We start from the raw sequence: 13,114 nt of genomic DNA on the forward strand, positions 1-13,114 counted from the left end.
TAACATATTCAGTCAAACAAGCTATGACAAAATATCACATTTACGTATGTACTGGTAGGTATGAAGCAGTCATTTACCTGTATCTCCCTTACAACCAAAACAAAGCTAAAGTTGCTGCTTAATTTTGTTATAGAATATCTATAGGATGTAAAAAGTGAAATACTGGACTCATAAAACATGTTTTAAAATTTTGAAAATATGGTATTTATTGTTATAGCGTGAATGAAAGCCTATTTTCCCTTAGAATATGATATAAAGCTATAACGCTTATCTAAATTTACAGGAAAAAAATAGTTTGTATAGAAACCCAGTAATTAGTCAGTGATTTTTTTTTTCTCAGCACCAGAGTTGAAATGAAAAAGACAAAATGTATTTAAATGAAAATTTGTCATTGGGTAAAATGCCTACCATTTTTTATGTGCATAATTATAATTCAAGATTCTGGATACCATACATGTTTCTGTATAAGGAGAACAATAAAAAAATAGAACAGAAGAATTGTTTTGGATTTCTTTAGATTTATGAAAATAACATGTAACTAGAAAAGCTGCAGCTATGATCATGGTAGACTCTAAACCTCAATGGTGTTGATGCCAAATAAACAGCATTGATCTTTCTGGCAATATAGTGCATTTTCTAGAAAAGATTATGACACACATTTTCTGTTGTTACATAATACAGCTTTGGATTTACTAAATTAACGTAACAAATGTTCAGTATGTTAGTGTCTGAGCGTTGGTAAGACTCAGTACTAGCAAAATTACTCAGCTAAGGTATCGTCTAAGGCAGTTACCTCAATTGAACAACCCATTCATCTATGTAATGGATGAATTGCATGATAATGAATGATATCACTGAAGTTGGAGATGTCTCAAATTCAAATGCATCATAATGTCCATGGAGATTTCAGCTCTCCATGAATGACCACAGCACTGGCTGCAAATGTTTTAGCACTAGCTATAAAGTACATTGCTTTCAGGACATAGAACAAAGTACAAATATGATTAAATGTTTCTATTTGGTTACTTTCATTTGCTAAGTCACCCAGATGACCTTTCCAATAAGGATTTTACACCAAGTATCTGATTTTATTTTAAAAACTGTAGCCATACTTGAAGGGTGATGTTGTCCCTATTTCTCTACTCTCCTACCCAGATGTGTTCTCAGTTAGCGTAATTTGGTGCCAATTGCTTTAAAGTAAATCAGTATTTAGTGTGGCTGATTTAATCAGAACAGCACCATTTAAACTACCAAACTCAGTACCAAAACCAAAGTAGGTGCCATTGTTTTGTAGTCTCACACAAGTGATGTTATAACCTGCCTCATTTCTCAACCACCTTGAGACAAAATTAATATAGGAGGATAGATATAAAAATTGCATGAGGTCCAGGTATTGGTTGCCCACCCAAGAAAAGTAAAACCTTACAGAAGTTTGTGGTTTCTTTGGTTTATCCCTGGAGGATGACGAGATCGTACCAGAAACGTGTGAGACTCAGTGAGACTAAATTAAGAGAAGAGACAACCCATGGGAATTGTGTATATTTGCTGTTGTATAAAGAAGAAGTAAAAGTAAATCTAGTGTAGACCAGATTTGAATTTGAACACAGAGAAACCATTAAGGGAGAAGAATATTTAAGTCTTGGCCAAACAAGATTTTTTCTTAATTACACAACTATTACTTTAACGAAACAGACAAAATGAGTTGTGGTATACTGTGGAGATCAAAGTTCCCTCTGCAGAGAAACCAATTAAAACAAGACTTGAACAAGATTGCATCTAATATAGAAACATTAAAAGGATTTTCCCACCTTGATAGGCCTAAGAGCACTTCCCACTTTAGTGCAGCAGTTTCTCTCTGCAATTTCTAGGTGTCTCCCCCTGCGTCGGAGGACCTGCAATTTAACCTCCAGCTCTTGCAGATTGTGTCTGTCTCTTGATGAAAGAGGACGTCCATCAGCACACTGTTGAGAAAACAAATTAACAGATAATATGGTTAACAAATGCACTGTATGTTCATCTCTGGCAAAAACAAATTCATGGATTTGAAAGTATTGAAAGTGATTGACCCAACAATTGATTCCCCAGGAATATTCACTGATTGGAAAATAGGATTGTCTCAAAAATGTGTGACCTAGGATATAGATGTCCCTACTATAGGCAAAGATTGTTTTCCAATAGAGAGATTGTACACTCTTAGTGGAAAATCTTGAAAAATTCAAATTCAAATAATTCTAAAAATGTGGAAAAAATACACTTAATATGAGAGGCAAAGCTTGAACAGTGGGGGCTTTGCATCTGTAGTTTTGAATGAGTGCATTTTCAGACAAAATATTAGAATACTGTATTCATTGATATTAAAAAGTATTCAAAACAAGTGTAACTTTCAGTTATGATCTACTGTATAAGTTCTTCTATGACCTCCAGGTAATTTATTGTTCTCTGTGACTTCATATTATATGTTCATGTCACATATGAATCCATTGTTTTGCTACATGAGTGGTCCAACCTTGGATTTCAGTTTCTCTATCTGATGCTCCACTTCATCGGTGTCCTCCGTGTTCTCTAGACGTTCATAGGCCACACTCCGGGTGCCTTTAATCAGATTCAAAGGCAGGACAGACATGCCATATGCCTGGAAGACAGTGCATACCCATCATTAGAATCACACATTATAGTGGGATGTCACGTATGGCGCATGCATCCACCTACACATAGCCATGCCTAACTGATGACAAACCAATCACAACATGGAACAACAACAGAGAGATGAAAGACAGTAAACACATACCAGAAATCACATAGTCCCTGGCCTTCCAGGCTAGGTCATTTTTGTAAGACAGAAAGATTACAATATGGGAAACTATGATTGTACTCAGCTTTATTGGTAAACTTAGTGCAACCATTTTGTGAGGATATCAGTGCCTCGTGTTATTCTGATGCAATTTACAGCTTAACAGTGCCCCCAAGTGACAAAGCTACTATATATTCAAGATTTGATTACATTTTTAAAAACAATTTAACTAAAATTTAAAAAATCTGGTGAAGAGTAATTGAAATTAAGGTGGCTTGAATTTAGAATGGCATTAATATATATTAATGAACATTAAATTCTTGTTTCATGGGAAGTGGATAGTGTACAAACAACAGGCACACACAGAAATACATGCAGATGTATAATACAAACTACAAAACTTTAAAGACTTTGTCAATCTTTCAGTAGCATGCTTAAATTTCAAAAACTCTTTTTCATAAAGAAACACAAAACAACAGCAACAGGCTGTTTCTTGCTCTGTTGGTGCTCTTTATAGGTTCAAAATAGAACAAAGAGGCCATCTGCGGAAAGACCCTTTTAGCCTCGTTGAATGACGCTGCCCCATTTCTTCCATTTTTCAAGAGGGGAAATGTCAGAGCCTATATGTTGTAAAAGAACCTCTACTAGTGTCTGAGTGTTAGGTAGCATTAAGATAGTCGCATGGGATACTAACTCAGGCTAGACTATTATTAGTCTCTGCTGTGGATCTCTGCGAATGTCGCCTCCTGCAATGAATCATGGAGCTCTTAAGGCCAGAGCATGTCCCGAATATCAAATACACTCATAAAAGGAAAACCTGTCCCAGATCCCAAGAGAAACATCCCCTTACCCCTAAAATGTGCAACTGCATGGGAGAAATATAAAAAGAGAAAAACACAGGTGTCCCACTGATGTAGTACACCTTTTTAGTTCAGAGATAATCATGCACGCTCATTAAAGATATTTTAAAACACACTGTGGTCAATAACAACCAGAAATAACTTGGAGCAGGGTGGATGGGAGCGTATCTCTGTGTAAGACTAAATGAATGCTGTTTGAGAGGGGAGTTACAGCCTGATATCATTAAGCAAGTCATGTGACTGCATGAGAAAAAGAACTAGGTGGACATGAGTCCTAAACAAATCTCCTCTTTCTTGCACTTTCTGCTTGAGATGATGGCGTTTAAAGGAAGGCTGTACTCAAATTATTTTGTAGAGTTGAGCTCAGGGGTTGATTATTTTGTAGCACAGATCACAAAATGCGTAGCACCCTACAAAATGTTTTCTACAATTGATAAAACCATCCATCCATCCACCACAAGTAATTTTGCTCACAGACAAGCTAGTAAAAAAAGGACATTGTGTAGCGAACATCCTCCTTTTTTCTTTTAAATAGAAAAGTATTCGCAGACACCTGTTAATGAATATTTTAACAGTACTGCATTAACAGCATTAATTGCAGTCAGTTGTCATTCTGTTAACAAAGTTATGATAAAATAATCCTATATTCAATGTAGTTAATATACCATGACAAATCTAACTACAATATTTTGCCTTTAAGTTATCATGTCTACACTTACTGACTGCTGCTCCACATCAACACTGTTTTCAACCATGATATGAGTTCCGATACTCACAATGCTAAAAAAAAAAAATAGAACTGCAAGCAGTGGGAAAAGATGGTCTGGATTCCTGCCTACCCCATTTATTTGACGTAGACATAAAAAAAAAACAACCTCCACCAGCCCATTATCCTTCTGAGCTGACCCCACTTGGACATTGTATTTCTAAAGAATATGTGCTGGTTCTTTCAGAGAAAGGAGTCACCTAGGCCAGAAGGCCTGTCATCCTTCTGTCAAAAATACCAATGCTGACCAGCTGGCCCTCCATACTCTCTCAAACGTACACTGTTACAGTGGAGCTGTGTGAAGTCTTTACCTGAAAAACCCTGTGGCGCGGGCCTTGGTGTTCCTTTTTGTATGCTGTTTAAGATGGTACTGTTAAGACTTTTATTATACTCGCAAATTTGTATGAAGGCAGAATGACTGACACACTGAGTCTTTGTGGTTTCACCCCTGAGCACCACTGACTGCAACTCGGAAGACCTTATGCTAAACTCTTGAAGTCTGTATTATGACACAGTCATCGTTCCCATCCAGGATGATGATGACTCAATATACAGATGAAAAGCTGAACAGCTGGCCCCCTGGTGTTATAATAACGAGCTGAAGCATCCAGAAAAATGTGGAAACAGTTCATCAGATAAGGCAACTTTAAACACGTTGCAGCCTCATTTGAATAAATCTATATCCATGTTTTGAGCAGACAAACTCATTTATGAATCATTATGGTACAGCAAGATGTTAAGAAACATTACAATCAATTACTGTGACGACTGCTCACAGCTTAAGGATACAAACAAAAATGTCTAATCTTAAGTGTGACATCCACTAGCTGCCCAATATATATAAAAAAAAAAAATCTCTTTCTGACCAACTTCATGGGTATGGCTTCTGAACAAGCAAATTGCCTCCCTCACCGCAGCAAGAAACAGCTCCATGGAACCTTCTTCCTCTTCTACACCTAATCATCAGTCATCTTGGGCCAAGGAAGTAATCCATCATCACTCGAAAGTCTGGGATGTGACTGCCACATGTTTCCTGTCTCTTCTTCTGCTACAAAGCCCTATCTTTTGTCAAAGCCAATGCACCTACAGTAGCTGGTCTACCTGTAACTCTACTTCACCCTGATCTGCAGACATGCCCTTATGACCCCCAATTTGATTTATCCTTGTTTGGAAAATCAACCACACCTTCTGGATGAAGCCTTCTTGTCTGAAACTTACCGCTATTCTCTCTACATTTCATTTTTCCTTAGCCATAGTAATGGCGCTGGGCATCTTCAAAAATACCCTGAAGAACTAGGACAGCAGCTTGAAACAGGCCAGGAAATGTTTTTTGTTTCATTTCTTTTTTTCTTTTTTATGGCTACATCATCAGAAACTATAACTTCCATAATTATGTAGATGACACACAGATTCTGATTCTGCTTCATTTCCATGGTGATTTTCATTGAAACGATAACTGTGCAAGATAAATGCTAAGTAAATAAATAAATAAATAAAAAACGAGTGCACACAGGAAAAAAATTCCTTCAGCTGCACGAGGATAAAACTGAAATCCTTGTGAGTTCTAAAATCCAGACAGCTCATATGTCAGTACCTGGAGTCTAGATCACTAAAACCCTACAAATAGTATCTTAAACTTGGTCATATTATTGCTATAAAAATGAAATCAAGAAACATGTCAAAAAGAAGACAGCATATGTAATGAGAGAGGACCATGAAAACCTACCCAAAGCATTTAGACCCACACAGGTAACATAGCAATGTTACCTATTTGCGTAACATTTGATGAAGAAGTTTCCAGATTTTTCTCAATATGGATCCTTTTCTTCATGATAACTTCCAGCGTACTACCAGAAAAAAAAAAGCCACTCTAACAAATACGTACAAGGCTCCTACTGGATAATTACTGCATGGGTGGCTATACGTCAGCTGGTAACAAGTCATTTCTTAAACAATCATGTCAAAAGACACATCCTCTCGTCGTAGAAAAGATGTTAATCTATTTGAGAAGTGTCAAATCATTGGCATGCCTATATATATATATATATATATATATATATATATATATATATATATATATATATATATATATATATATATATATATATATATATATATACAGTATATACGTGTTAGTTAGTGACGTGTTATGTGTTAGTGAAAAAAAAGGTCCAAAAATCCCATTTTTGTAATGCTCAGAGCAGTACAAAATATTTGATAAATTAACCCTCCAAATTACATGAAAATCAATCAAGTCATATTTGTTTAGAAAACAAATAACAAAAAAACAATTCTGGCTAAAACACTGCCCTTTTGGCAGAGGTAACAAACAACCAAAAACAAAAATTCAAGAAATCTCTTCAATAATGAGATGGGGCTTGTACAAGTACAATGACATGTAAAATTTAAAATAAAAAAAAATAAAAAAAAACAACAACTAAACTCTGTAAACCTGAAATTGATTTAAAAATATGTAATCTTAACAATCTTTTTAGTTGAAATATTTTCTATCCTCTATGCATTAAGACTGTGCACATTGTTTGAGGATTATTCTCCTTCCCCGTAGATCTTTGGACCATTGATCTACTTTAATCGTAATGTAAATATAAAGGCAGTTGAACTACCAATAACCTAGAGCAAAACATCTAATTACATTTCCAAAAATGAATTGGTGATCAGATTAATAGATATTAATCTTCTGAAGTGTAGTTAAGCATCAGCATCTTATGAATGGCAAAATGGAGATAAGAAAGTTTATCGGAGGCAGAATCCCGACACTCATTTGTTAGTATGCTATCCAAATTTTTTAAGACACCACCTAGAGATTAGCTTGATCAGTATCTTGTCATCACTGTTAGATACTATGGAGGTCGGTGACATAATATAGGAGGAATATGCACGTGCAAACATTACAGGCAATGCAGAAGAGACTGAACATAACTACAGGCTCACCACTAAAAAGGGACTCTGATTATAGTATAGTGGCTACTGTTTTTAAAAACAAATATAGCTGTTTGAAAATAGTTTTTGATGTGTAGATTAGTGAGTGTAATTAAGATGTTGATGTGTTACAAAGCCACAGGTTCAAATTATTGCTGCGGTGGAATTTGACTTAAGTACACTATTCAGATTTAAATTTTTTGTTCTGTGTGACAAGCAGAAAAACTTAACATGATGCTATAGCATTGCTCTTAAATGAAACACACATGGTAAAACGGATGAACACAAAAACAAGTCAACCTAAAATGCAATATCTTCCAAAGGTTATATCTGTTTCATTTTGAGTGTATCACACAAAAGAGTAAATGCTATAACTTGCTCCACTTTGTATTTTATGTTCATTAGGAATTTGTGTTTTGTACTGTTTACATTACAGAGTTGTTTGCATTAAGGGGGATGACATGTTAAGCAAAAAGAGCAGTGATAAATTACCAAATGGACAACATTTCTGCTGCTTATGGAACACATCACTTACATTCCATTTGATTAATCAGCCTTAAAAGCAACATACACATCATAAAGAATGATAAATGACAAAGCAAATACGGTTTAAGTTACTAGCAAGAAGAGTTTTGGCACTCAGACACCAGAGAAGAAAGAATAAATTAAAATAAACCTTGTCTTTAAGAGAGTAAAAAGAGGGTCTCAAGCATTGCTGGGTCCCAAAAATCTGATTTCTTTGATTGCTTTCATCAAAATAAGTGATAAAAATTACAAACTGAGACTTTTGGATTTCCCATGGAATTCAAAAGCAACGCTGGGGTAAGTGAAAATCTGAACAAATTTTCTTGCTCAAAACACACATGGTAATTATCCAATATTTAAACAACAGTGAAAAGCAACATGAGTGAAGAGTGGATAGAATTCCAGCTTAGAAGGATTGTGTTTCCTTAAGGAGATTGGTTGTACAAATTTGCTCAACTAGGATGTGTATTATTCATTTAGAAGTCCTCATTCACAAGTTCTGTAATTTGTCAGAAAAGACTCTGAGCACAACAGAAACTAGATAGATTGGAGTTGGCTGTCACTGTCACTTCTTGTGTTGATGTTGCATTTCCCAATTACTGTGTGTTACTCTCACCCTGACACCAACTCCACCACCTCCAGGGAGTATTCACAGTTGAGTTACTAGAATAACGGCTATGAAAAATAGGCAGCATTAACGAGTGTTACAACAAAGTCATTTTTTAAAATCCGCTAAAAAAGAAAAAACACACACACACATGCACGCACGCACACACACACAGACACACACACACACACACACGCTGTACATATCTACATACATATACATATTATTCTTTAAGTGTGTCTAGATTTGGACAAGACCTCAAAGCCACAAAATGCTCACAGCACTTTGTAATGTCTGCATATCCACACACACATTCACACATTGATGACAGAGGTGTCATGCAACGCCCAACCCATCAAGAGCGAAACTGCATCTCGTATACCAAAGCACTCAATCGGTCCAGGAATTTACGCTAACATCTCTGCCATAGAATAGCCATTAACAGCAATTCAGGATTAGGTATCTTGACGGAGGTAATATTGACACCTAGCTGGGGCCAGGAAAGAAATCACTGATCTTTCAAATACTGAATGATCCACATCCCTCCAATTTACACTCAAAAAAATATAAATGCAACACTTTTGTTTTTGCTCCCATTTTTCATGATGGACTTAAAGATCTATATTTCATTCTAGATACACAATATTACCATTTCTCTCAAACACTGTTCACAAATCTGTCTAAATATGTAATAGTGAGCACTTCTGCTTTGCTGAGATAATCCATCCCACCTCACAGGTGTGCCACATCAAGATGCTGATCTGACATCATGATAATAGTGCACAGGTGTACCTTATACTGCCCACATAAAAGGCCACCCTGAAATGTGCAGGGTTTTTTTGCTTTATTGGGGGTCTGGGGACTCAGTCAGTATCTGGTGTGACCACCATTTGCCTCATGCAGTGCAACACATCTTCGCATAGAGTTTATCAGATTGTCAATTGTGGCCTGTGGAAGGTTGGTCCACTCCTCTTCAATGGCTGTGCGAAGTTGCTGGATATTAGTGGGAACTGGTACACGCTGTCGTATACGCCGGTCAAGCACATCCCAAACATGCTCAATGGGTGACATGTCCGGTGAGTATGCTGGCCATGCAAGAACTGGGACATTTTCAGCTTCCAAGAATTGTGTACAGATCCATGCAACATGGGGCCGTGCATTATCTTGCTGAAACATGAGGTGATGTCCATGGATGTCTGGTACAACAATGGGCCTCAAGATCTCATCACGGTATCTCTGTGCATTCAAAAAGCCATCAATAAAATGTACCTGTGTTCTTTGTTCATAACATATGCCTGCCCATAACATAACCCCACCATCACCATGGGCCACTAGATCCACAACATTGACATCAGCAAAGCGGTCACCCACACGACACCACACACGCTGTCTGCCATCTGCCCTGAACAATGTAAACCGAGATTCATTCGTGAAGAGAACACCTCTCCAACGTGCCAGACGCCATCCAATGTGAGCATTTGCCCACTCAAGTCTGTTACGGCGACGATCTAGAGTCAGGTTAAGACCCCGATGAGGACGACGAGCATGTAGTTGAGCTTCCCTGAGAGTTTCTGACAGTTTGTGCAGAAATTGTTTGCTTATGCAAACCAGTTGTTTCAGCAGCTGTCTGAGTGGCTGGTCTCAGACGATCTTGGAGGTGAACCTGCTGAATGTGGAGGTCCTGGGCTGGTGTGGTTACACGTGGTCTGTGGTTGTGAGGCTGGTTGGATGCACTGCCATATTCTCTGAAACGCCTTTGGAGACGGCTTATGGTGGATAAATTAATATTCTATGCACGAGCAACATATCTGTTTGACATTCTTGCTGTCAGCATGCCAATTGCACATTCCCGCAATGCTTGTGGCATCTGTGGCATTTTGCTGTGAGACAAAACTGCACATTTCAGAGTGGCCTTTTATTGTGGACAGTATAAGGTACACCTGTGCACCAGTCATGATGTCAGATCAGCATCTTGATGTGGAACACCTGTGAGGTGGGATGCAAAGCAGAAGTGCTCACTATCACACACTTTGACAGATTTGTGAACAGTGTTTAAGAGAAATGGTAATATTGTGTCTCTGGAATTAATTATAGATCTTTAAGTCCATCTCATGAAAAATGGGAGCAAAGACAAAAGTGTTGCGTTTATATTTTTGTTGAGTGTACTTGCAAACAATAACATGTGACACTTCTTGATTGGCACAGGTCCTCTGAAACATTAAGCAAGACAGAGCTGGAGAAAACCCCATTGGATGATTTGCCTCAATTACTGAAGATAATGCTCCACTAAACACATGTAACAAAGTTAATGACTTGTCTTAAGTCCCAACTCACCGTGTAAGCGATGACTGCCAACATGCCAATCAAGGTCAAGGAGCTGATGGAGAAAGATAAAGCAGGAAGACCATCTGCCGATGAAAAGATAGGAAAGCTATTAGAGAGCTGACCTTAGATGTGAGCAAAAACATCAAAATAGATTTTCCAAAAGTGCAAAAATATCAAGTCCTTACTTTCTTGAGTGCATGTATTCCAAACCCAAAATTGACGGTTGTCTTGAGATTCCAGCTTTCATAATCGCAGCCAACGTATGAACTGAATACTACTACATCAAAATTTATTTGTATATTATAAGAAGTCACTTACATTTTTATTGTCCCATTTACATTGGCAATGGAAATTCACTGGAATGAAGTATGACTGATAGGAGATATGTGGATAAAGATTTCAGGCAAGACACCAGTCTCTTCTGCTTAGTGACTTATTAATCAAAAATCTTTTGAGTTCTTGCATATGAATATAACAATTATTTCTAATTTATTGTTCATTTTGTGCAGCCCATAGCTGAGAGTCATAAAGTTATCTTCTGCTAGATGAACAGCTGATTTCCGGGTTCAGCCCATGTTATCTATATTAATTTATCATGTTGGTCTTACGGACTTTTTAAGTATAACTTAAGTGAAGGATCAAATTATGGCCGTGAATTAGGCAGTTTAGTGCTAACTGTGAATATGAGTTAAAAAAAACCAAAACATTTGGTTCTTTAACAATATAATCTTGTTTGAATTTGCCAGTGTGCATTATGTGACACAGAATATAAAAGCTTGGTTTTCTCTGGTTTGTAGTGTTGAGTACAAGGACAATTTAAGAAGGACCATTCTTTGCACAACTGATTCAAGACACAGTGTAAATTTTAAAATGCGATGATTCATCTTAATTTGTTAAATGGAGAACTGTGATATTAACTTTGATGAAGAAGTAAAAATGTTACCAACAAGGAAAATTCATCTTGAATTATAATTCATATTTTGATATTTGACTTTAATGAAAGGACAGCTACAAAACCTACATCCGGTCACCATTTGCTGCCATTCATACTTTGATCAAGATTAGTTTCTAAACAGCTGGAACTTTTTAATGTATGTGAGTTGAGTTGATGCGTAGCACCTTTGAGGCAGAAAGGGGACCACCCATCATTCAAGGGCAACTGTAAGTGTCACAGCAGCTGTCAAAGCTGGAGTTAGAAGACAGGGATTAATGAAGAGACTGATTCCCTCCCTCCCCTGTCAAAATCCCACCTGTCAAGTCTCAATATATAAAGCTGTGCATTTGTCCTTTTGTAGATTTCCCACATCCTCTTAGGTGCAGCTTTTATGGTGTCCATCCGCCTGTCAACTGGGGCATAGAATACTTTCTCCGAGACAGTAACATTTCATTTTGAATATTAAGTTGGCATTCAGGGCAAGTATAATTTGCTCTGCTTATAACTTTATCATTACCTTTTAGAAGCGTTCCACAAGCCACTAGACAGAGGGGTGTAAAATGGAGATAAATTGTATGCCTATTCTACTGTTTGCAATAGAAACTTTGAAGTCTGACAGCTGTGCTAAACATTAACATTTGAATACATGTTTTATATTCTTGAGTGTTTCATTGCAATTTTACTTTCATTGTTTGGTAGCAAGCCTGGTAAAATAGACAATAGCCCTGTGTTCTGCATGGAGAACATTCTGTTCGCAAACTCTACAAAAAGCAATGCATAGATGTCTGCCTCCATAATTGCTGGTTTCCTGACCAGATTTCTGGGAATTAAACAGATAAATATTTTCTATTATTTCTAGTGCTTCCACATTGTAACAGCTTTGATTCCAACAGCAACAGAATGAGTATGTTTTTATCACACCATGCATATAGCCCTTCAGGCTTGTCCTCCTGTATGAGATTTGTGCAGAGAGGTGTTTACTAAGGAGCTCCTTTAGCCCTGAAGCCCTACTTCTGTGGAATGACAGAATCATAAAGTCTTTTATGCACAAGGGGAGATAGTGTACAGTATGATGACAAGAAAAACCAACATACCACCATATAACATGTGCAAAGCAGGGCAAGTTGCTAGATATTATTATACTTGTAAAGGTGCCTCAGTAGCATCAGTATTTGTACTGTATGTTCATCCTACTCTTGTGAAAGTCATATCTCAGAGTTAGTGGAAATATCAATACACATTGAGCAAATATCTGGAAAAAAATAAGAAAAAATCAATTTGGAGTTAAGAACATATTTTTTCACCACTTCTATAAACACAAAAAATACCATTCATGATGGTGGTATAACTCCATACTAATGATACA

At 37.0% G+C, this 13,114-nt stretch overlaps 1 protein-coding gene across 1 annotated transcript in view; it reads right to left on the bottom strand.

Moving 5' to 3' along the window:
- Window positions 1–13,114, bottom strand: part of lmbrd1 (LMBR1 domain containing 1) — a 59,081-nt gene that overhangs the window by 19,714 nt on the left and 26,253 nt on the right. The window contains exons 7-9 of the mRNA XM_068328150.1: window positions 10,824–10,897; window positions 2,507–2,632; window positions 1,809–1,961 (exon numbers count right to left, since the gene is read on the bottom strand). Of these exons, the coding sequence (XP_068184251.1) occupies window positions 1,809–1,961; window positions 2,507–2,632; window positions 10,824–10,897 (353 nt within the window). The remainder of the gene's footprint in view (window positions 1–1,808; window positions 1,962–2,506; window positions 2,633–10,823; window positions 10,898–13,114) is intronic.

This window comes from Antennarius striatus, chromosome 11 (assembly GCF_040054535.1).
Source record: "Antennarius striatus isolate MH-2024 chromosome 11, ASM4005453v1, whole genome shotgun sequence".
Classification (NCBI taxonomy): domain Eukaryota; kingdom Metazoa; phylum Chordata; class Actinopteri; order Lophiiformes; family Antennariidae; genus Antennarius; species Antennarius striatus.